This window comes from Ranitomeya imitator, chromosome 9 (assembly GCF_032444005.1).
Source record: "Ranitomeya imitator isolate aRanImi1 chromosome 9, aRanImi1.pri, whole genome shotgun sequence".
Taxonomy (NCBI): domain Eukaryota; kingdom Metazoa; phylum Chordata; class Amphibia; order Anura; family Dendrobatidae; genus Ranitomeya; species Ranitomeya imitator.
Genome location: NC_091290.1, coordinates 113251568 through 113275940, shown reverse-complemented (window position 1 = coordinate 113275940; position 24373 = coordinate 113251568). Strand labels below are relative to the sequence as shown.

Sequence of the window (24373 nt, the reverse complement as noted above, 5' to 3'; positions counted from 1 at the left end):
AGCGTGCGAGAGAGCGAGAGCGCGCGAGAGCGTGCGAGAGAGAGCGAGAGCGTGCGAGAGCGCGCGAGAGAGCGAGAGCGCGAGCGTGCGAGAGAGAGCGTGCGAGAGAGCGAGAGCGTGCGAGAGAGCGCGAGAGCGTGCAAGAGAGAGCGAGAGCGTGCAAGAGAGAGCGAGAGCGTGCGAGAGAGAGCGCGAGAGAGAGCGCGAGAGCGTGCAAGAGGGTGTGAGAGCGAGCGCGTGCGAGAGAGAGCGTGCGAGAGAGAGCGAGAGCGTGCGAGAGAGAGCGAGAGCGTGCGAGAGAGAGCGAGAGCGTGCGAGAGAGCGAGAGCGTGCGAGAGAGAGCGAGAGCGTGCGAGAGAGAGCGAGAGAGCGTGCGAGAGAGCGTGCGAGAGAGAGCGAGCGAGAGAGCGCGAGAGAGAGGGAGAGCGTGCGCGAGAGAGCGAGAGCGCGAGAGAGAGCATGCGAGAGAGAGCGAGAGCGTGCGAGAGAGAGAGCGAGAGCGTGCGAGCGAGAGCGAGAGCGTGCGAGCGAGAGCATGCGAGAGAGTGAGAGCGTGCGAGAGCGTGCGAGAGAGAGCAAGAGAGCGAGAGCGTGCGAGAGCGAGCGAGAGAGCGCGAGAGAGAGGGAGAGCGTGCGCGAGAGAGCGAGAGCGTGCGAGAGAGAGCATGCGAGAGAGAGCGAGAGCGTGCGAGAGAGAGCGAGAGCGTGCGAGCGAGAGCGAGAGCGTGCGAGCGCATGCGAGAGAGTGAGAGCGTGCGAGAGCGTGCGAGAGAGAGCAAGAGAGCGTGCGAGACAGGGAGAGCGTGCGAGACAGCGAGAGCGTGCGTGAGAGAGCGAGAGACAGCGTGCGAGAGCGCGAGAGAGTGAGAGAGCGTGCGAGAGCGCGAGCGTGAGAGTGCGAGAGACAGCGAGAGCGAGCGTGCGAGAGAGAGCGCGAGAGCGTGCGAGAGAGCGTGAGCGTGCGAGAGCGAGCGTGAGAGAGCGCGAGAGCAAGAGCGTGCAGGAGAGCGCAAGAGAGCGAGAGAGAGCGTGCGAGAGAGCGCGAGAGAGCGTGCGAGAGAGAGCAAGAGCGTGCGAGAGAGTGAGAGCGTGCGGGAGAGCGCGAGAGCGTGCGAGAGAGAGCGCGAGAGAGCGCGAGAGTGAGAGCGCGCGAGAGAGCGCGAGAGAGAGCGAGCGAGAGAGAGCGAGCGTGCGAGAGAGCGTGCGAGAGAGTGAGCGCGCGAGAGAGGTGCGAGAGAGAGCGTGCGAGAGAGCGAGAGCGTGCGAGAGAGCGAGAGCGTGCGAGAGAGCGAGAGCGCGCGAGAGTGAAAGAGCGCGAGCGAGAGAGAGAGCGAGAGAGCGCGAGAGAGAGCGAGAGCGTGCGAGAGAGCGAGAGAGAGAGCGAGAGAGCGTGCGAGAGAGCATGAGCGTGCGAGAGCAAGAGCGAGAGAGAGCGTTCGAGAGCGCGAGAGAGAGAGCGAGAGCATGCGAGAGAGCGTGCGAGAGAGCGAGAGAGAGCGCGAGAGAGCGCGAGCGAGAGCGAGAGCGCGCGAGAGAGCGAGCGCGAGCGAGCGAGAGAGCGAGCGCGAGCGAGCGAGAGAGCGTGAGAGAGAGCAAGAGCGAGCGAGAGAGAGAGAGCGAGAGAGAGCGTGAGCGTGCGAGAGAGCGTGCGAGAGTGTGAGAAAGCGCGCGAGAGTGAGAGCGCGAGAGAGAGCGAGAGAGCAAGAGCGAGAGAGAGAGAGAGCGAGAGAGAGCGTGAGCGTGCGAGAGAGCGTGCGAGAGAGTGCGAGCGTGCGAGAGAGTGTGAGAAAGCGCGCGAGAGAGTGAGAGCGCGCGAGAGTGTGAGAGCGTGCGAGAGAGAGCGAGAGCGTGCGAGAGAGAGCGAGAGCGTGCGAGAGCGAGAGCGTGCGAGAGAGAGCGAGAGCGTGCGAGAGAGAGCGAGAGCGTGCGAGAGAGAGCGAGAGCGTGCGAGAGAGAGCGAGAGCGTGCGAGAGAGCGCGAGAGTGAGAGTGCGAGAGCGTGCGCGAGAGAGCGCGAGAGAGCGAGAGCGTGCGAGAGAGCGTGCGAGAGAGCGAGCGTGCGAGAGAGCGCGAGAGTGAGAGTGCGAGAGCGTGCGCGAGAGAGCGCGAGAGAGCGAGAGCGTGCGAGAGAGCGTGCGAGAGAGAGCGCGAGCATGCAAGAGGGTGTGAGCGAGAGAGAGCGCGAGAGCGAGCGAGAGAGCAAGAGCGCGCGAGAGAGCGAGAGCGCGAGCGTGCGAGAGCGCGAGCGCACGAGAGAGCGAGAGCGCGAGAGAGAGCGTGCGAGAGAGCTAGAGCGCGCGAGAGCGTGCGAGAGAGCGCGCGCGAGAGCGTGCAAGAGGGTGTGAGAGCGAGCGCGTGCGAGAGAGAGCGTGCGAGAGAGAGCGAGAGCGTGCGAGAGAGAGCGTGCGAGAGAGAGCGAGAGCGTGCGAGAGAGCGAGAGCGTGCGAGAGAGAGCGAGAGCGAGCGAGAGAGCGTGCGAGAGAGAGCGAGAGCGTGCGAGAGAGAGCGAGCGAGAGAGCGTGAGAGAGAGGGAGAGCGTGCGCGAGAGAGAGCGAGAGCGTGCGAGAGAGAGCATGCGAGAGAGAGCGAGAGCGTGCGAGAGAGAGCGAGCGAGCGAGAGCGAGAGCGTGCGAGCGAGAGCATGCGAGAGAGTGAGAGCGTGCGAGAGAGCGCGAGAGAGAGGGAGAGCGTGCGAGACAGGGAGAGCGTGCGAGACAGCGAGAGCGTGCGTGAGAGAGCGAGAGACAGCGTGCGAGAGCGCGAGAGAGTGAGAGAGCGTGCGAGAGCGCGAGCGTGAGAGTGCGAGAGACAGCGAGAGCGAGCGTGCGAGAGAGAGCGCGAGAGCGTGCGAGAGAGCGTGAGCGTGCGAGAGCGAGCGTGAGAGAGAGCGCGAGAGCAAGAGCGTGCAGGAGAGCGCAAGAGAGCGAGAGCGTGCGAGAGAGAGCGTGCGAGAGAGAGCAAGAGCGTGCGAGAGAGTGAGAGCGTGCGGGAGAGCGCGAGAGAGAGTGCGAGAGCGTGCGAGAGAGAGCGCGAGAGAGCGCGAGAGTGAGAGCGCGCGAGAGAGCGCGAGAGTGAGCGTGCGGGAGAGCGCGAGAGAGCGAGAGCGTGCGAGAGCAAGCGTGCGAGAGAGCGTGCGAGAGAGAGCGTGCGAGAGAGAGAGCGCGAGAGAGTGAGCGAGAGAGAGCGGCGAGAGAGCGCGAGAGAGCGTGCGAGAGAGAGAGCGAGAGAGCGCGAGAGAGAGAGCGAGCGAGCGAGAGCGAGCGTGCGAGAGAGCGCGAGAGAGCGTGCGAGAGAGAGTGAGCGCGCGAGAGAGAGCGTGCGAGAGAGAGAGCGTGCGAGAGAGCGAGAGCGCGCGAGAGTGAAAGAGCGCGAGGGAGAGCGTGCGAGAGCGAGCGTGCGAGAGAGCGTGTGCGAGAGAGAGCGAGAGAGAGCGTGCGAGAGAGAGCGGCGAGAGAGCGTGCGAGAGAGAGAGAGCGAGAGAGAGAGAGAGCGAGCGAGAGCGTGCGGGAGAGCGTGAGAGAGAGCGAGAGCGTGCGGGAGAGCGTGCGAGAGAGCGCGAGAGCGCGCGAGAGAGAGCGAGAGAGCGCGAGAGAGAGCGAGAGCGAGCGTGAGAGAGCGAGAGAGCGCGAGAGAGAGCGAGAGCGTGCGAGAGAGAGAGCGAGAGCGTGCGAGAGAGAGAGCGAGCGTGAGAGAGCGAGAGCGCGCGAGAGAGCGAGAGCGCGCGAGAGAGCGAGAGCGTGCGAGAGAGCAAGAGAGAGCGAGAGCGCGAGAGAGAGCGTGCGAGAGCGCGAGAGCGTGCGAGAGAGCGAGAGAGAGAGAGCGCGAGCGAGAGCGTGCGAGAGTGAGAGCGCGCGAGAGAGCGAGCGCGAGAGAGCGAGAGCGAGCGAGAGCGTGCGAGAGAGCGTGAGAGAGAGCAAGAGCGTGCGAGAGAGCAAGAGCGTGCGAGAGAGCAAGAGCGTGCGAGAGTGAGAGCGCGCGAGAGAGAGCGAGAGAGCAAGAGCGTGCGAGAGTGAGAGCGCGCCAGAGAGAGCGAGAGAGCAAGAGCGTGCGAGAGAGCGAGAGCGTGCGAGAGAGCGCGAGCGAGCGCGTGCGAGAGAGAGCGAGAGAGTGCGAGCGTGCGAGAGAGTGTGAAAAAGCGCGCGAGAGAGTGAGAGAGCGTGCGAGAGAGAGCGAGAGAGCGCGAGCGTGCGAGAGAGAGCGCGAGCGTGCGAGAGAGCGAGCGAGCGTGCGAGAGAGCGAGAGCGTGCGAGAGAGAGCGAGAGAGAGCGAGAGCGTGCGAGAGTGCGAGAGCGTGCGCGAGAGAGTGCGAGCGTGCGAGAGAGAGCGCGAGAGCGTGCAAGAGAGCGTGCGAGAGAGAGCGAGAGCGTGCGAGAGAGAGCGAGAGCGTGCGAGAGAGAGCGAGAGCGTGCGAGAGAGAGCGAGAGCGTGCGAGAGAGCGCGAGAGTGAGAGTGCGAGAGCGTGCGCGAGAGAGCGCGAGAGAGCGAGAGCGTGCGAGAGAGCGTGCGAGAGAGCGAGCGTGCGAGAGAGCGCGAGAGTGAGAGTGCGAGAGCGTGCGCGAGAGAGCGCGAGAGAGCGAGAGCGTGCGAGAGAGCGTGCGAGAGAGAGCGCGAGCATGCAAGAGGGTGTGAGCGAGAGAGAGCGCGAGAGCGAGCGAGAGAGCAAGAGCGCGCGAGAGAGCGAGAGCGCGAGCGTGCGAGAGCGCGAGCGCACGAGAGAGCGAGAGCGCGAGAGAGAGCGTGCGAGAGAGCTAGAGCGCGCGAGAGCGTGCGAGAGAGCGCGCGCGAGAGCGTGCAAGAGGGTGTGAGAGCGAGCGCGTGCGAGAGAGAGCGTGCGAGAGAGAGCGAGAGCGTGCGAGAGAGAGCGTGCGAGAGAGAGCGAGAGCGTGCGAGAGAGCGAGAGCGTGCGAGAGAGAGCGAGAGCGAGCGAGAGAGCGTGCGAGAGAGAGCGAGAGCGTGCGAGAGAGAGCGAGCGAGAGAGCGTGAGAGAGAGGGAGAGCGTGCGCGAGAGAGAGCGAGAGCGTGCGAGAGAGAGCATGCGAGAGAGAGCGAGAGCGTGCGAGAGAGAGCGAGCGAGCGAGAGCGAGAGCGTGCGAGCGAGAGCATGCGAGAGAGTGAGAGCGTGCGAGAGAGCGCGAGAGAGAGGGAGAGCGTGCGAGACAGGGAGAGCGTGCGAGACAGCGAGAGCGTGCGTGAGAGAGCGAGAGACAGCGTGCGAGAGCGCGAGAGAGTGAGAGAGCGTGCGAGAGCGCGAGCGTGAGAGTGCGAGAGACAGCGAGAGCGAGCGTGCGAGAGAGAGCGCGAGAGCGTGCGAGAGAGCGTGAGCGTGCGAGAGCGAGCGTGAGAGAGAGCGCGAGAGCAAGAGCGTGCAGGAGAGCGCAAGAGAGCGAGAGCGTGCGAGAGAGAGCGTGCGAGAGAGAGCAAGAGCGTGCGAGAGAGTGAGAGCGTGCGGGAGAGCGCGAGAGAGAGTGCGAGAGCGTGCGAGAGAGAGCGCGAGAGAGCGCGAGAGTGAGAGCGCGCGAGAGAGCGCGAGAGTGAGCGTGCGGGAGAGCGCGAGAGAGCGAGAGCAAGCGTGCGAGAGAGCGTGCGAGAGAGAGCGTGCGAGAGAGAGAGCGCGAGAGAGTGAGCGAGAGAGAGCGGCGAGAGAGCGCGAGAGAGCGTGCGAGAGAGAGAGCGAGAGAGCGCGAGAGAGAGAGCGAGCGAGCGAGAGCGAGCGTGCGAGAGAGCGCGAGAGAGCGTGCGAGAGAGAGTGAGCGCGCGAGAGAGAGCGTGCGAGAGAGAGAGCGTGCGAGAGAGCGAGAGCGCGCGAGAGTGAAAGAGCGCGAGGGAGAGCGTGCGAGAGCGAGCGTGCGAGAGAGCGTGTGCGAGAGAGAGCGAGAGAGAGCGTGCGAGAGAGAGCGGCGAGAGAGCGTGCGAGAGAGAGAGAGCGAGAGAGAGAGAGAGCGAGCGAGAGCGTGCGGGAGAGCGTGAGAGAGAGCGAGAGCGTGCGGGAGAGCGTGCGAGAGAGCGCGAGAGCGCGCGAGAGAGAGCGAGAGAGCGCGAGAGAGAGCGAGCGTGAGAGAGCGAGAGAGCGCGAGAGAGAGCGAGAGCGTGCGAGAGAGAGAGCGAGAGCGTGCGAGAGAGAGAGCGAGAGCGTGCGAGAGAGAGAGCGAGCGTGAGAGAGCGAGAGCGCGCGAGAGAGCGAGAGCGCGCGAGAGAGCGAGAGCGTGCGAGAGAGCAAGAGAGAGCGAGAGCGCGAGAGAGAGCGTGCGAGAGCGCGAGAGCGTGCGAGAGAGCGAGAGAGAGAGAGCGCGAGCGAGAGCGAGAGCGTGCGAGAGAGCGCGAGAGTGAGAGCGCGCGAGAGAGCGAGCGCGAGAGAGCGAGAGCGAGCGAGAGCGTGAGAGAGAGCGTGAGAGAGAGCAAGAGCGTGCGAGAGAGCAAGAGCGTGCGAGAGAGCAAGAGCGTGCGAGAGTGAGAGCGCGCGAGAGAGAGCGAGAGAGCAAGAGCGTGCGAGAGTGAGAGCGCGCCAGAGAGAGCGAGAGAGCAAGAGCGTGCGAGAGAGCGAGAGCGTGCGAGAGAGCGCGAGCGAGCGCGTGCGAGAGAGAGCGAGAGAGTGCGAGCGTGCGAGAGAGTGTGAAAAAGCGCGCGAGAGAGTGAGAGAGCGTGCGAGAGAGAGCGAGAGAGCGCGAGCGTGCGAGAGAGAGCGCGAGCGTGCGAGAGAGCGAGCGAGCGTGCGAGAGAGCGAGAGCGTGCGAGAGAGAGCGAGAGAGAGCGAGAGCGTGCGAGAGTGCGAGAGCGTGCGCGAGAGAGTGCGAGCGTGCGAGAGAGAGCGCGAGAGCGTGCAAGAGAGCGTGCGAGAGAGAGCGCGAGCGTGCAAGAGGGTGTGAGCGAGAGAGAGCGTGCGAGAGAGCGCGAGAGAGCGTGCGAGAGAGCGAGAGAGCGCGAGAGAGAGAGCGAGCGAGCGAGAGCGAGCGTGCGAGAGAGCGTGCGAGAGAGTGAGCGCGAGAGAGCGTGCGAGAGAGAGCGTGCGAGAGAGCGAGAGTGAGAGCGTGCGAGAGAGCGAGAGTGAGCGTGCGAGAGAGCGAGAGCGTGCGAGAGTGAAAGAGCGCGAGCGAGCGCGAGAGAGAGCGTGCGAGAGAGAGAGAGCGAGAGCGAGCGTGAGAGAGCGAGAGCGTGCGAGAGAGAGAGCGAGAGCGAGCGTGCGAGAGCGAGGCAGAGAGAGCGCGAGAGAGAGCGTGCGAGAGAGCATGAGCGTGCGAGAGCAAGAGCGTGCGAGCGTGCGCGAGAGAGCGAGCGCGAGAGAGAGCGTTCGAGAGAGAGCGAGAGCATGCGAGAGAGCGAGCGAGCGCGAGAGAGAGCGTTCGAGAGAGAGCGAGAGCATGCGAGAGAGCGAGCGAGCGCGAGAGAGAGCGTTCGAGAGCGAGCGAGAGCGCGCGAGAGAGCGAGCGAGAGCGCGCGAGAGAGCGAGCGAGAGAGAGCGTGAGAGAGAGCAAGAGCGTGCGAGAGAGCAAGAGCGTGCGAGAGTGAGAGCGAGAGCGTGCGAGAGAGAGCGAGAGAGAGCGTGAGCGTGCGAGAGAGTGCGAGCGTGCGAGAGAGTGAGAAAGCGCGCGAGAGAGTGAGAGAGCGTTCGAGAGAGAGCGAGAGCATGCGAGAGAGCGAGAGCGTGCGAGAGAGCGAGCGAGAGCGCGCGAGAGAGCGAGCGAGAGAGAGCGTGAGAGAGAGCAAGAGCGTGCGAGAGAGCAAGAGCGTGCGAGAGTGAGAGCGAGAGCGTGCGAGAGAGAGCGAGAGAGAGCGTGAGCGTGCGAGAGAGTGCGAGCGCGCGAGAGAGTGAGAGAGCGTGCGAGAGAGAGCGAGAGCGTGCGAGAGAGAGCGAGAGCGTGCGAGAGAGAGAGCGTGCGAGAGCGTGCGAGAGCGCGAGAGCGTGCGAGAGAGCGCGAGAGTGAGAGTGCGAGAGCGTGCGCGAGAGAGTGCGAGCGTGCGAGAGAGAGCGCGAGAGCGTGCAAGAGAGCGTGAGAGAGCGCGAGCGTGCAAGAGGGTGTGAGCGAGAGAGCGCGAGAGCGAGCGAGAGAGCGCGAGAGAGCGAGAGCGTGCGAGAGAGCGTGCGAGAGAGAGCGCGAGAGCGAGCGAGAGAGCGCGAGAGAGAGCGAGAGCGCGCGAGAGAGCGCGAGCGTGCGAGAGCGCGCGAGAGAGCGAGCGTGCGAGAGCGAGAGCGCGAGCGTGCGAGAGAGAGCGCGAGAGCGTGCAAGAGAGAGAGCGAGAGCGTGCGAGAGAGAGCGAGAGCGTGCGAGAGAGAGCGAGAGCGTGCGAGAGAGAGCGAGAGCGTGCGAGAGAGAGCGAGAGCGTGCGAGAGAGCGAGAGCGTGCGAGAGAGAGCGAGAGAGCGTGCGAGAGAGAGCGAGAGAGCGTGCGAGAGAGAGAGCGAGAGCGTGCGAGAGAGCGCGAGAGAGAGGGAGAGCGTGCGCAAGAGAGAGCGAGAGCGTGCGAGAGAGAGCATGCGAGAGCGTGCGAGCGAGAGCATGCGAGAGAGCGAGAGCGTGCGAGAGAGAGCAAGAGAGCGAGAGCGTGCGAGAGCGAGCGAGAGAGCGCGAGAGAGAGGGAGAGCGTGCGAGACAGCGAGAGCGTGCGCGAGAGAGCGTGCGTGAGAGAGCGAGAGACAGCGTGCGAGAGCGCGAGAGAGTGAGAGAGCGTGCGAGAGAGCGCGAGCGTGAGAGTGCGAGAGACAGCGAGAGCGAGCGTGCGAGAGCGAGCGTGCGAGAGAGAGCGTGCGAGAGAGCGCGAGAGCGTGCGAGAGAGCGTGAGCGTGCGAGAGCGAGCGTGAGAGAGAGCGCGAGAGCAAGAGCGTGCAGGAGAGCGCGAGAGAGCGTGCGAGAGAGAGCGTGCAAGAGAGCGCGAGAGAGCGTGCGAGAGAGAGCAAGAGCGTGCGAGAGAGTGAGAGCGTGCGGGAGAGCGCGAGAGAGAGTGCGAGAGCGTGCGAGAGAGAGCGCGAGAGAGCGAGAGAGTAAGAGCGTGCGGGAGAGCGCGAGAGAGCGAGAGCGTGCGAGAGCGAGCGTGCGAGAGAGCGTGCGAGAGAGAGCGTGCGAGAGAGAGAGCGCGAGAGAGTGAGCGAGAGAGCGGCGAGAGAGCGCGAGAGAGAGAGCGAGAGAGCGCGAGAGAGCGAGCGAGCGCGAGCGAGCGTGCGAGAGAGCGTGCGAGAGAGAGTGAGCGCGAGAGAGAGAGCGAGAGAGAGCGTGCGAGAGAGCGAGAGAGCGAGAGTGAGAGCGTGCGAGAGAGCGCGAGTGAAAGAGCGCGAGCGAGCGCGAGAGCGCGAGCGAGAGCGTGCGGGAGAGCGTGCGAGAGAGCGCGAGAGCGTGCGAGAGAGAGAGCGAGAGAGCGCGAGAGAGAGCAAGAGCGTGCGAGAGAGCGTGCGAGAGAGCAAGAGCGAGCGAGAGAGAGCGAGAGCGCGAGAGAGAGCGTGCGAGAGAGCGTGCGCGTGCGAGAGCAAGAGCGTGCGAGCGTGCGCGAGAGAGCGAGTGCGAGAGAGCGCGAGAGAGAGCGCGAGCGAGAGCGTGCGAGAGTGAGAGCACGCGAGAGAGCGAGCGAGAGAGCGTGCGAGAGAGCAAGAGCGTGCGAGAGAGCAAGAGCGTGCGAGAGTGAGAGCGCGCGAGAGAGAGCAAGAGCGAGCGAGAGAGAGAGCGAAAGAGAGAGCAAGAGCGTGCGAGAGAGCGAGAGCGTGCGAGAGAGAGCGAGAGAGCGTGAGCGTGCGAGAGAGAGCGAGAGAGTGCGAGCGTGCGAGAGAGTGTGAGAAAGCGCGCGAGAGAGTGAGAGAGCGTGCGAGAGAGCGAGAGAGCGCGAGCGTGCGAGAGAGAGCGAGAGCGTGCGAGAGAGAGCGAGAGCGTGCGAGAGAGAGCGAGAGCGTGCGAGAGAGAGCGAGAGCGTGCGAGAGAGAGCGAAAGAGAGCGAGAGCGGGCGAGAGAGAGCGCGAGAGCGTGCGAGAGAGAGCGAGAGCGTGCGAGAGAGCGCGAAAGAGAGCGAGAGCGGGCGAGAGAGAGCGCGAGAGCGTGCGAGAGAGAGCGAGAGCGTGCGAGAGAGAGCGAGAGCGTGCGAGAGAGAGCGAGAGCGTGCGAGAGAGAGCGAGAGCGTGCGAGAGAGAGCGAAAGAGAGCGAGAGCGGGCGAGAGAGAGAGCGAGAGCGTGCGAGAGAGAGCGAGAGCGTGCGAGAGAGCGCGAAAGAGAGCGAGAGCGGGCGAGAGAGAGCGCGAGAGCGTGCGAGAGCGTGAGAGAGAGCGCGAGAGCGAGCGTGCGAGAGAGAGCGCCAGAGACCGAGAAAGAGCGAGAGAGCACAAGAGAGAACGTGAGAGAGCGCGAGAGTGAGAGCGTGCGAGAGAGAGCGAGAAAGAGCGAGAGAGCGCGAGAGAGCGAGAACGAGCCAGAGCGGGAGAGAGAGCGAGAATGAGTGAGAGCGTGCGAGAGAGCCAGAGCGTGCGAGAGAGAGCGAGAGCGTGCGAGAGAGCGCGTGCAAGAGAGCGCGAGAGAGAGCGAGAGCGTGCGAGAGAGAGCGTGCGAGAGAGAGCGCGAGAGCAAGAGCGTGCGGGAGAGCGCAAGAGAGCGAGAGCGTGCGAGAGAGCGCGTGCAAGAGAGCGTGAGCGTGCGAGAGCGAGCGTGAGAGAGAGCGCAAGAGCAAGAGCGTGCGGGAGAGCGCAAGAGAGCGTGCGAGAGAGAGCGCGAGAGAGAGCACGAAAGAGCGCGCGAGCGTGAGAGAGCGAGAGAGAGCGTGCGAGAGCGCGAGAGAGTGAGAGAGCGTGCGAGAGAGCGCGAGCGTGAGAGTGCGAGAGACAGCGAGAGCGAGCGTGCGAGAGAGAGCGTGCGAGAGAGAGCGCGAGAGAGCGTGAGCGTGCGAGAGAGCGCGAGAGCGTGCGAGAGAGAGCGAGAGAGAGCAAGAGCGTGCGAGAGAGTGAGAGCGTGCGGGAGAGCGCGAGAGAGAGTGCGAGAGCGTGCGAGAGAGAGCGCGAGAGAGAGCGCGAGAGTGAGAGCGTGCGGGAGAGCGCGAGAGAGCGAGAGCGTGCGAGAGCGAGCGTGAGAGCGTGCGAGAGAGCGAGAGAGAGCGAGCGAGCGAGCGAGAGCGGCGAGAGAGCGCGAGAGAGCGTGCGAGAGAGAGAGCGAGAGAGCGCGAGAGAGAGAGCGTGCGAGAGAGAGAGCGAGAGAGTGAGCGAGAGAGAGCGGCGAGAGAGCGGCGAGAGAGCGTGCGAGAGAGAGAGAGCGAGAGAGCGCGAGAGAGAGAGCGAGAGAGAGCGAGAGAGAGCGAGCGTGCGAGAGAGCGCGAGAGAGCGTGCGAGAAAGAGAGCGCGAGAGAGAGCGAGCGTGCGAGAGAGCGCGAGAGAGCGTGCGAGAGAGAGCGAGAGAGAGTGCGAGAGAGAGAGCGTGCGAGAGTGAAAGAGCGCGCGAGAGAGCGAGAGCGTGCGAGAGCGAGCGAGCGAGCGCGAGAGCGAGCGAGCGCGAGCGTGCGAGAGCGAGCGAGCGCGAGAGCGAGCGAGCGAGCGCGAGAGCGCGAGCGTGCGGGAGAGCGTGCGAGAGAGCGCGAGAGCGTGCGAGAGAGAGAGCGAGCGTGAGAGCGAGAGCGCGCGAGAGAGCGAGAGCGTGAGCGAGCGAGAGCGTGAGCGTGCGAGAGAGCAAGAGCGAGCGAGAGAGAGCGAGAGCGCGAGAGAGAGAGCGTGCGAGCGTGCGCGAGAGAGCGAGCGCGAGAGAGAGAGAGCGTTCGAGAGCGCGAGAGAGAGAGCATGCGAGAGAGCGAGAGAGAGCGCGAGCGAGAGCGAGAGCGTGCGAGAGAGCGAGAGCGTGCGAGAGAGCAAGAGCGTGCGAGAGAGCAAGAGCGTGCGAGAGAGCAAGAGCGTGCGAGAGAGCGAGAGCGTGCGAGCGTGCGAGAGAGCGAGAGAGAGCGAGAGCGTGCGAGAGTGAGAGCGCGCGAGAGCGCGAGAGAGCAAGAGCGCGCGAGAGAGCGAGAGCGTGCGAGAGAGAGAGCGAGAGAGAGAGCGAGCGTGCGAGAGAGCACGAGAGCGAGAGCGTGCGAGAGAGAGAGCGAGAGAGAGCGAGCGTGCGAGAGAGCACGAGAGCGTGCGAGAGAGCGAGAGCGTGCGAGAGAGCGAGAGCGTGCGAGAGAGAGCGAGCGTGCGAGAGAGCACGAGAGAGCGAGATCGTGAGAGAGCGAGAGCGTGCGAGAGAGCGTGAGCGCGCGAGAGAGCGAGAGCGTGCGAGAGAGAGAGAGAGAGAGAGAGCGAGAGCGTGCGAGAGAGCACGAGAGAGCGAGAGAGCGAGAGCGTGCGAGAGAGCGAGAGCGTGCGAGAGAGCGAGAGCGTGCGAGAGAGAGCGAGAGCGTGCGAGAGAGAGCGAGAGAGCGAGAGCGTGCGAGAGCGTGCGAGAGTGAGAGCGTGCGAGAGTGCGAGAGAGCGAGCGAGAGCGCGCGGGAGAGCGTTCGAGAGAGCGAGCGAGAGCGTGCGAGAGAGAGAGCGAGAGTGAGAGCGTGCGAGAGAGCGAGAGCGCGAGAGAGAGCGAGAGCGCGAGAGAGAGCGAGAGCGTGCGAGAGAGCGCGAGAGAGCGAGAGAGAGCGAGCGCGCGAGAGAGCGAGAGCGTGCGAGAGCGAGAGCGTGCGAGAGTGAGAGCGAGAGCGTGCGAGAGTGAGAGCGAGAGCGTGCGAGAGTGAGAGCGTGCGAGAGTGAGAGTGAGAGAGCGCGAGAGAGCGAGCGAGCGCGAGCGAGAGCGCGAGAGAGAGCGCGCGAGAGCAAGAGAGAGCGAGAGAGCGCGCGAGAGAGAGAGAGAGAGAGAGTGCGAGAGAGCGTGCGAGCGAGAGCGTGCGAGAGAGCGTGAGCATGCAAGAGAGCGTGAGCGTGCGAGAGAGCGCGAGCGTGCGGGAGAGCGCGAGAGCGTGCGGGAGAGCGCGAGAGAGAGCGAGAGCGTGCGGGAGAGCGTTCGAGAGAGCGAGAGAGAGTGCGAGACAGAGCAAGAGAGAGAGAGAGCACGAGAGAGAGAGCACGAGAGAGAGAGCACGAGAGAGCGAGAGCGCGCGAGAGAGTGCGCGCGAGAGCGTGCGCGCGAGAGAGAGCGAGAGCGTGCGAGAGTGAGAGCGTGCGAGAGAGCGAGAGCGTGCGAGAGTGAGAGCGAGAGCGCGAGAGACAGCGAGAGCGTGCGAGAGAGCGAGAGCGTGCGAGACAGCGCGCGAGAGAGCGCGAGAGCGTGCGAGGGAGTGAGAGAGAGCGCGAGAGCGTGCGAGGGAGTGAGAGAGAGCGTGAGAGAGCGAGAGAGAGCGTGAGAGAGCGAGAGAGAGAGCGTGAGAGAGCGAGAGAGCGCGATCTCTCCATGCAGAATCAAAAACAAAGCTTCTGCGCATGCTCAGTGTGTTAAAAACGGATTCGGTCGCCGGACATGTTTCACACATCAAAAAAGCCTGAAGGGACGGATGAAACGCATGTCACAAAACGTATGAAACGCATGTCCTTCAGGCACAATCCAGCAGTAATACAACTCAAAGGGGAAAAAAACGGATCAGGCGTAAGAAAAAAACTGATCCAGATTGTGCCTGAAACAAAAAAACTTATGTGTGAAAGCAGCCTAAGGAAAAGCAGACTGCTTGTAATCTAGGAAGGAGTCAAAAGCCATAAAGGTTCCCAGGCTACTAATATCAGCTCTCAGCTGTTTGCTTAGCCTTTACTGGTTATTTATAAGGGGAACCCCCTCCCACATTAAGAACAGCAGCCTGCAGCTGCCCCAGACATGGCACATCCATTAGATGCACCCATTTTGGTGCTTAGCCAATGGCAGCTGTTTTAGGTTCGCTGTTATCAAGCCGCAGGGTTAGTAATGGAGAGGTGTAAATACGACACACCTATCACTAACAACATAGGCAAATTTAATAATGACAGATTAAAGTCCTTTAATGGAAATAAACACTCCGACCCTCTTATTTTTTGGTGAAAGAATGGGTAAAAGTCATACTCGCCTTTCCAACGATAATTAATGCCCATGTCCACAACAAGCCGGATGGTTTGGTGAATGGTCACATCAGTGATGCGACCTCTCATCTCACCAGCAGAAACACTGAGCTGAGTACGAGAACGCAGCTTCGTGTGGCTGGCGCCGGTTACAGGCAGCGGTTCTCACACGCCGCATGTTCAGGCTGGCGTGGTGAGCAGTCACATCACAGATGCGACCGCTCAAACCATCCGGATTGTTGTGGGACATGGATATTAATGGATTATTGGTGGAAAGGAGAGTATAACTTTGATTTTTTGGTGAATAAATGGGTAAAAGAGGGTCAGAGTATTTTTATTAAATTTGACTATGGGGTTAGTAATGGGGGTGCCTAATAGACACCACTCAATTACTAACCCCTGGGCCCCATAAACTATTACCCCACTTGCCACCGCACTTGGGAAGAGAGACATCTTTGGGGCAGCTGTGGGCTGATGTTAGTCTGGGAGGGGCCAATATCCAGGGCCACTTCCTAGGCTGTTAATATCAGTCGGCAGCTGTCTGTTTAACCTTTGCTTGTTAGTTAACATATGGGGGACCCCACTTTTTTTGGTTCACCCTAAAATAAACAGTAGAAGCTAAGAAACAACTGTGAGCAGTTAATAGCTTAGGCACCTTTATGGCTATTGGCCCCTTCCCAGAATATTAACACCAGCCCCCAGCTGTCTGTTTTCCCCTCGGCTTGTTATGAAAAGGGGGACCTCATGCCATTTTGTACAGACAACTAAGCACTGTTTAGAAGTCACTCTGACATACTTCTATCATCTTACTTATAGCTATCTATCTCTTTTTTTGAACATCTTTGATTTCTATACTGCATTTCATTCCATATGAGTCACACTGACAGCACACGGATCACTGATCTCACCAGTACTAGTTTTTCCAGTATGGGAATCACCAGGATGTGTTAACGGAATCCTAATAGAGAGATGGTGTGAATTAATTGGCATTGCCTGGGTCCAGCTGCCACACCAGTAATCCATAGCTGCTTGATGGGACATTTCTAGCTTGACAGCAGCCCCAGCTCTTTAGGACAAGCCGGCCTGGCATCCTTATGTGGCGTCACCCACATGTGACATCATGGCAGGTTGGCTAATCAAAAGAAAAGCCACTTCTAGGTGGGTCTCAGGGATTACTGATGTGGTCACTGGACCAAGATGCTGCAGATCAATTTGTACCAGTTCTAGACAGCAGCACCAGGGATGACTGAATAGCTTGGGATAAGTGCTTTGCTGAATAGCTGCCTCGGTAACGTGCAGCGCTCCTGATAATCAGCTGTTCGGCACGGCAGCTGCATGTGTCGCGGCTGTGTGACAGCCTGTTTGTTGGGCTCTCCATGCATGTGTTGTGCCGACCAGCTGATGATCGGGAGCGCTGCAGGTATCCGGATTCCCGATGCAGCTATTCGGGAAGCACTATAGCTATTCGGATGAGCTCATCAGGAGCTATTCGATCAACACTAGATATGACCCCAATTTGCATGTCCTATGCTTAACTCAAAGTAAAGATAACAATTTATCAAAACCATGGACCCCTTTTTATTGGTATTAAAAGATAAAAGGTACATATTAATTTACAAGTTTGTGCCGTTCTCCAGCTTTACGTCCCCATTGGTGGGCACTCATTTCCAGTGCTACAAAACATGGTGCCATCTTGAGGACCTGTTGGAGGAAAAACAAACAAAATGTGCATAGATGGGAGTGGATGATGTGTTAGATATGTCAATATTTGTATATTTTGTTGATGTACCTGCGGTCAGATTCACCACCATCTCTTCTGTGCTGACATAAGGAGAGACGATGCCCATTGCCTTTCGAATGCCAAGAACACTGACAATGTCTCCTGGATGCACCTGCTGGGCTAATGCCTTCAGGTTTTCATGAACTTTATCCGCTGTTAACAAAAACAAAGTGTGAGGACATGATTACATTTAGAAAACCTACTTATCTTTGGCGCAGGGGTTTGACTGTCCTGTAGGTAACACTGTTGTAATCACACATGCATTTATGCAGTTTCACAGCCAAAACATTTGTGTGTGATCTGAACCTACCAGTAAAAATACTTTTGCATGAACCGACCGGCACCATGATACGAACATTTTACCGATCGGTGGTGGTTTACGTGGAAATGGCTCAGTGCTCATCTTTTAAGTGCCTATCTGTAATGGATCGCTCAGAGCACATGCGCTGCCAAAACTGTCAGCAGCACAAGTCTTGTTTACACAGGTCGATGCACTGCCAAAAACCATGATCTTTCACCCAGTTATTGAGCATTTGGCTTGTTTATTGGGCGACCGTTGGCTGGTCAAAAAGTGGACGAATAGCAGGAGTATCATGTGCTATACAGCATTGTGCAGTCATGTTACATTTTCATCCAAACAAGTACACTTGAACATCACTGGTGATGTTACAGGATTGATAACCGCTCAGGAGCCAAGAGGGAGATGAGCAGATTACTGCTGTATAAGAATCAATGGACTGGAGAGAGCCAACTGGGAAGCTAGGAGTTAACTCCCCTCCCAGAATGTAACTATAGTGCACTGTCAGGGTCTGGTGGCTGAGCTCCTTGAAAAGAAGCTGTACACTATGCAAGATAAAAGCTCGCACAACAAGAGAACAACAGAAGATAGCATTAAAAGAAGCAAGTTTGCAATTGACTTGCTTTTTCTGTCTCACTTGATTATTCTAAGGTTAATAAAGTGCATTAGTATTTGTAGTTTACACAGCATCTTGCACTTCAGAAAAGAAAAATTAGTGCAGTTACATGCCCATATAGCTCTCTATAATAATAATTGTCCAAAATATAACTTAAATACTTTTTCTGAAAAGTTAGGTTAAAAATAATCCCGGAAACTACTGAAAAACATCTATAAAATCTATGATGCAAAATGAAAATTAGAGAGCGAAAATCAGAAGTCTACACCAAGTGTCCAAACACCTGCCTGAGAAAAGCCTGTCCTGATAGAAGAGTATAATAAAAAAAGACTGCTTTCTAGTCAGTGCTTTTTTTTTTTTTTTTTAACTCCTGATACACAGCACCAAATCCACTGCAGACATAAGCTGGCCACTAGAGGAAGTTTACTGCACTCTTTGAAGTCAATAACAATATGCCGTAGGCTTTTAAGTATGGATGAGCGGACCTGTGGAAGTTCGGGTCCTGGTGCCAGACTGAAGTTTAGTCCAGGTACCAGAACTTTACTGGAACCCCATGAAAGCTATGGAGACCTGAACTTTGGAGCTGGAAAATTCTTGTTCGCTCTTCTATACTTTTAAGGCCGCTATAAAGGCAGTCACATCCCACTACAGAATTTGGAGCTTTGAATCAGAAAAACCAACGTCAACCACTATAAAAATATATGAAGAAACAAATCAGCAGGAGATGTAGCACTTCTACATGTCAGAATGATAGCAGGCAGAGATTCCCTTTATGACACTGAAGTGCCAGCAATAACCTTAACCCTTACCGAGCTGGAGTTCCTTGGTTGATGGCGCTAGCAGACACACCATGTTAGGAGGCGGCTTCGTACTCAAACGATCGTTCTGCACCTCCTGCAGCTCCAGTATCAAAACTGTGGTTTCATCCAGTTTCTTCTGAAACTTTTCTGCTTCTGCAAAAAATATTTCACCAATCCCAAAAAGTTTAGTCAGTTAATAGCGCCAGTGGGTCAGGAAAAATAGTGAAGCAGGGGGTATTTATTAGAGTTGAGCGAATTTCTTTGGGCCCTCGCTTATTCGCCAAGCTGTAGCGCTTACCAATTAAGCTGCAGCGAGGACCCGGAGCGCGCCGGCTTATAAGCGCCGCAGCAGCATGTGTCACTGTCACAGCACATGCACAGACAGCCTGTGTGTTAGGCTCTGCATGCATGTGCTATGACCGTGACACATGCAGCTGCGGTGCCGATCAGCTGGCGTGCTCCAGGTATCCGGGTTCCCTCTGCAGCTTATTCGGTAAGCGCTATAGCTTGCCGAATAAACGGGGACACCAAGAAATTCACTCAACTCTAGTATTTATCACTATTGAAGGCATTTTCCACCCTCTTCTCATCACACTTGAGCCATAGATTTACTATATTTTATAATTAAATCATACATGACCCATGGATTTCATGTGGCTCCTAAATCCCACTGGGGATCCCCCACGCTGGTTTCCTCTTTGTTAACCGGCCTGGACAATGTTTTACAGCGGGGACAATCACTGTGGCCACTTACGGTGCTCGCTGCTGCAGTCACACAATGACCAGGCCGGAAGAAACCAGAGCGGAGTGGACCTGGCCACTGGGACAGAGAGGGGTCCTTCGTGAGCAAGATGTACCAAGTTTTCGTTTGCATACAAAGTCCAAGAAAAAAAAAATAACCTCCATATGAAATCAGAAGTATAAAGACGCCTACAAACAGATGCTCGATTATCCATCTGTACAAGCACTAATACTATTATATGCATGATCTCCATGTCCTCTCTGTTATAGCTTGGGGGGTATAAATACCACAAAAAAAAAAAAATCTGAGATTTGCATTTAAAACGAAAAAAAATAAATAAAAATAATAATAATAAATATATATATAACCTAGCACTCACAAAATAAGACAGATCTACTCTTCTTTTAACCCAAAAGGCCCCAGTGCAGTGTGACTAGTAGGAGTGATGAATGACTACAGCGGACAGGTCTGCCCTATTCACTAGCGGAGCATGTTCCCACCCGAGTGTTTGGTGAAGCTTCATGTTTTCTTTGATTGATATTTGATATTTTTTGTACAATTGGGGCCAATAGTAGAGCAGAGCTTTCTCCATAAACAAGCAAAGTCCGATGACAGATCCTATAGAATGTCCAGTACAGAAACATTTTAAGAAGTTGATTTTTCCAGTGTAATTACCTTCATTGTCAATTGTCTCATCGAATATATCAAGACCAAGCACAGACTTCAGACTGGCGAACTGTTCAGAAGTGGTCACCTCCGGCTTTGCTACTTGTCCACTCGTAGTTGTCTTTATATTAAAAAATAAATAAATACATTTATGAACCCAAAAGAAAACTAGAAATGAAGCTGTAAAGTAGCTATTGTGGAAGGAGCAGACGTCATATATTCCGAATGATGCCCTACAGGGCACAGGGATGTACTTATTATAGTACTTACTGTATTCTGGTCCCGCTGACTTCTGGAATACTCTCCGCCACTGAAGGCATCCAGCATACAGTCCGCCATGCCATAAGGTTGGGTTTTTGAATTCTCCAAGAAGTCTTGCATGCTAATAAAAAAAAAAACAACTATTTTTTGGGATACATTTTCTTCCAATTATAACAATACAGGGGACGTTCAGAACTAAAAATATTGACTACCTTCCCTTAGGATGAGAAACCCAGTGATCAACAGATGTAGTTGGGACATCACAACTCTGTACACCGTGTACTGACATTCTCAGGGGCTGCCGCTCAGCTCCCATTCACTTCAATAAGAGCTACGCTGCATTGTCTGAGAACGGCCCCTGCACAGCGTACAGAGCTGATGTGTTCTGACTTACAGAGGCCGGAGACCTGGGGATTTTTATTTCCTTAATCCAAAATTAAAGGTATTGTCCAGGACAAGAAAATTAATGGAGCTGAACTAGAATCACAAACAACCCATGGTCGGGGATGGTGCTGTTTCTAAAGGAAAAAAAAAAACCTAATCTTATACAACCACTTTCAGCAACATCCTAAATAGTCTTCATTAAAATGTTCCTAGCGTTTTGTTGCTAAATAATGTGATGACGTGTCTACCAAAAGTGACCACTGCAGCCAATCCCTAGCCTCAGATAGTGAGTGACTGGCTGTTATGGTTACATGTGAGAAAATGCCTCATTACAGCAGATAAACAGGGGGATTTAACAGGGGAGTATTTTTATTATTTTATCCCATTTTGATCTTTTTGGCAAACCCCTTTAAAAAACGTCACCACCAACATATCTATTGGGAGTCTGAAATCCACCTACTATTTCATTAAAAGCTTGGTTTGCTTTCACATTCAATTTCATGCCACTTGAAATACCTTTGTCACAGTCGCTGACTTACGTACGCTTTAAAACAATATCAAAGCCTTAACTAGAATTGAAATTCCCTTTTTTCATCACAGTATCCTTATTCTGTCTGTACATTCGAGCATTGCAGAGCTGACTAGCAGGGCTGAGCTGGGTTTAATGCCTGCTTTTAACAGATCGGTGATGTGAAACTGCAAAGGCCGCTCTGTTGATACATATGGCAGAAGATAATCCTTTGACATGTGCACCAACAAAGCAGCATTGCATTAACTCCGCGTCCTGATTAACCCACCTTTATTCTTCTTACTTTTCCGCATATGCCAATCCCTTCACCGATTTCCATTTCTCTAACAAATCCAGTAAAAGTACTAACAATGACGTCCAAAATCTCTCCTCTCTATACACCTCCAAACTGATCTCCTACTACCGTTCCACAAGCAATCTCCAGTCCTCGTCATTATACATTCCTCACAGACTTGTCTCCAAGATTTTTCCCTGAGCATCACCCAAGCTCTTGAATTCAGCTCCCCAACATGTCCCATTGTCTTCTCCAACTGAAACCTTCAGACGTAACCCGAAAACTCTTCAGAAAGTTCTACATCTAGCAATGTATCCGCTGCCACCGAGCTTCTACAACCCTTCGACCTACTGTCTCCTCCCCCATTAGCCTGTAGATTGTAAGCCATGAGGGCAGGGTCCTCTCCCGCTGTGTACCAGTCTGTCACTGTTGGTTCCCTCACTGTATTTTGTGCTCATTTTGTCTGCAAACCCTCGTCACATGTACAGCATCCTGGAATTAATGGAACTTTAAAAATAAATAGTGCCAACATAGTGCGCAGCACTTTAAAGAATCCAATGAAGAGATGAACAGCTAAGGATTGGTTGTTGCTCTAACATCAGAGTGAGAAACCTCAAAATATATTTTGAGGCATGCGGCCCATGGGGTGACAAATGTTATATCCACCTGCCAGGCTACCTAGGGTAGGCCCCAGAGGAATGGTTTTGACCATGTTGGAAAGGCATTTCCACATCCAGAGGTGTAAAACATGCAGCTGCGGGGACTCAAACATATTATTCGGGCATGCCGAAATCACTTGGTTAGCACATGAGCATGCTCAGATAACACTTTATCCAAGCACGTTCGCTCATCACGAATTATGATTAAGTGCTTTTTCATGAGCCGTGAGTCTGTGCAAAACACGTCATTTTTTTTTTTGGGCAGCATGGATGAAACAGGCCAATAGAAGTCTATGGGTCCATGAAAAACAAGCACAGCACATCGATAAGGTACATCATCAGTTAGGCAGCTAACAAGCCATCTATGGCACTCCAGAAGCCATTGATTAGGTCTCCGGTTGCTATTGCAACCGTCCGCTCCCCACAATTGTGCTGCGGGGAACCGATGGGAGTGACGGTGGATGTGACCTCCCTCTGTGACACTCTACTTGCAGCGATCAGTATTGACTGTGGCATGTAAAAAATTGAGCGCTGCAAAAATTGACAGCTCTCAACTCCCCCTGCGATATCTTTCTCTGGAAATGGAACACTGTCAGGTAGCAGAGCCTCAGCATTCTAGGATAAATCACTGAATTTTCAAGTTCTAATGGAAAGCGACACGTCCATGAGGACATGAAAAAGCATGGTTGCAAACCAGCCTGTGTCTTACTCAAACACCTCCTAGAGCAAAACAAATTCTTGGGATGCATATAAAATAATTACAGACTTCATTATTTTAATCTTCCTGGCTTCTATTTTATTCCTCTTAGCTATGGTCTTCTTCAAAATTTTGGAAGCTTTTAATGGTTATGTTCATTCATATAGCATGAGATACTTGATTACATAGAACCCCCTCCACTCCAAAAAAACAAAAATCCCCAAAAAACAATACAACTATACCTGAAGGTGCCCTGAAGATTGGGTTCTTCGCCATATGTTGTGTATATAAGGTCAGAGTCGTCCTTACTGATGTTTGCAAACGTTGAGTCGTATGAAGGAGCGTAAGAGGTATATGGTCCGTAGTTCAAGTATAAAACTAAAGAAGAAACACAGAATTTCCTTAGATTTCAGATTCACAATATTTAATCCAACAACCTTTGAAAGTAAAAGGTGCAAGGAGCTGTACCTCTAAGGTCTTTCGACCATAACACACAGCAAAAACTCAAATCTCATTTCCTTATATCCAAACCTGAAGGTCAGCTCTTTGTACCCATATTATGGCCGCCTGAAAGTGGCCGAACTATTTATAATATAAATAGGAAGGAATTTTCAGTAATTATACTACAATATACTGGGGGAAAAAGAAAAACGTTTTCTGCCTTCAAGTAATCTGTTTAATCCTATTTTGTCTCAAATTGCAAATAAAACAGATAAATACAGTTAGGTTAAGAAATATTTGGACAGTGACATAAGTTTTGTCAATTTAGCTGTTTAAGCCCATATTGATTATAGTACAACTATAATCTTCACTATACTTGTTAAAGTGCAGACCCTCAGCTTTAATTTGAGGTTATTCACATCCTAATTGAAGGTTTAGGAATTACAGCTCTTTATCGGACTATTTTTCAAGAGACCAAAAGTAATTAGACAATTATCTCAAAAGTTCTCTAAGGGGATGCATGGACTAGTCCTTCATTAATCCATCAACAATAAAGCAGGTTTGGGGGTGATTCCAGGTTCGGCATTTGCATTCTGTTGCTGTGAACTCATATGTGGTCAAAGGAGCTCTCCATGGAAGAGAAAGGGTGTGAAGGAAACCCAGTACCTCCCACGTCACCATTCCGTGACGTCACTACACAGGCACAGCTCTCCGGCGCCCCCTTTGTCTCTCAGGTCAATACTCCAGGCACCTACTTGTCCCCTGCTGGTGTGGCTTCCTCATTCAGCTTTGAAGTACCTTCTGCCTGCTACACTGAGCTTAATTCCATTACCATGTTAAAAGGAACTTTATTCATGAGAAAAGGTGGGTTCCAGGAGCGCTCATCTCTGCAGACCTGTCACCAGGAGACAAAATGGAGTCACGCCGATCTCTGTTAGTATGCCCGTCCAAGATGGCAGCGGCTACCTCATCACACCTCCCTGCTTTAGAGGGCGCTAGGGGGCATCACATTCCTGTGTTCCCCCATGCGCCCTTCCGCACCTTCTCCTTGCCGAGACAACCCATCAGCATTACCATGGTCGCTGCCTCTTCCTCTCTCTCTGAGGCCGTCTCTGCCTCCTCCTCTCTCTGTCTGACGCTGTCTCTGCCTCCTCCTCTGTGTCTCTCTGAGGCCGTCTCTGCCGGCTGTCTCTTACTCTCTCCGAGGCCGTCTCTGCCTCCTCCTCTCTCTGAGGCTGTCTCTGCCTCCTCCTCTCTCTGAACGGATAGGGTACCACTAACTGTCGGTCCCTGGGCCACGCCTCCAGTGAACCCTGCTGGACCGTTACCGCCGCCCCTTGTCCCCGACCACCCGCTCGCGGTCTGACTCCCCAGGAGGCTGTGCCACCTGCTCCTTGAGATCTTTCAGGCTAGCGTCAGCTTCCAACGCTGCCTGAAATCCCTGACTCGAGGTGGCAAGAATGAACGACACTGCCACATCCACTGTCAGCTCCCCGGGATCTGTCTCCTGTCCGCTGTCTGACTCGGCCGCCACATGGTTAGAGAGGGGGAAGCTGTTAGACCTCTGCAAGGCTCCTTGGGCTCCGGCGCTCCCACTCCGGGTGACAGCTGCCACGACCGCTGTGCCCACGGGTAGACTTCCCTGCCCTCCTGACATCCCGGGTGTGGGGAACTCCTGCCTTGGGGTCTTACCTGGTGGCTCCTCTCCCAGGACGCCCCCTCCTCCCATGGCCTGTTCCTCTTCCTGCAGGGGTCCTAGACTCAGCAGGCTGGATTCACTTAGGGGCCTACACTACCCGTAGCAGCCCCTCCCTCCAACTCTGAGCTCTCCCCTACAGTCTCCTCACCTGTCCTCCCTGTGAGACCTGTGTGTGTGGTGTCAGTGCATGGATTTCCCTCAGGTTTCACTCCCTTCCTCCACTGTTGGAGGCACATTCAACATTCACAGTAGAGTCATGACATTCTTGGGGAGCCGAACTTGGGGGTTCAGTGGCCACATACTGAGACACTAGCCGCCCCAAATCGGTCCCAAGTAATACATTGGCAGGAATATTTGACGTTACTCCCACCTCCCGCATTCCCCTCCCGGCACCCCAGTCCAAAAACAACTTTGCGACAGGCAGCGAGGGGTTCCACGCATCCAATTCCGGAGACGGAAAGGGTTTTCCCCTGTACCAAGTCTTGAGGGGACACTACCTCAGGATGTACCAGGGTTCGTTCAGTACCTGTGTCCCACAGTCCCATGACCGCTGAGCGGCCGATGGTGACGGGTTGCTAATTGTCCAGGGACCTCCC

The 24373-nt window shown here is 56.1% G+C and overlaps 1 protein-coding gene and 1 pseudogene across 2 annotated transcripts in view; one reads left to right on the top strand and one right to left on the bottom strand.

Annotated features, from left to right (window-relative positions):
- The window catches only part of LOC138648625 (RNA-binding protein 25-like), an 87785-nt pseudogene extending 77556 nt beyond the window's left edge, over nucleotides 1-10229 (top strand).
- Nucleotides 10230-15485: 5256 nt separating this feature from the next.
- BRD7 (bromodomain containing 7) overlaps nucleotides 15486-24373 on the bottom strand; it is a 108650-nt gene continuing 99762 nt past the window's right edge. For both annotated transcript variants that reach the window (XM_069738488.1, XM_069738489.1), the window contains exons 11-16: nucleotides 21880-22015; nucleotides 19104-19215; nucleotides 18843-18954; nucleotides 17435-17578; nucleotides 15721-15864; nucleotides 15486-15632 (exon numbers count right to left, since the gene is read on the bottom strand). In XM_069738488.1, the coding sequence (XP_069594589.1) occupies nucleotides 15571-15632; nucleotides 15721-15864; nucleotides 17435-17578; nucleotides 18843-18954; nucleotides 19104-19215; nucleotides 21880-22015 (710 nt within the window). In that variant the 3' untranslated portion in view covers nucleotides 15486-15570. The remainder of the gene's footprint in view (nucleotides 15633-15720; nucleotides 15865-17434; nucleotides 17579-18842; nucleotides 18955-19103; nucleotides 19216-21879; nucleotides 22016-24373) is intronic.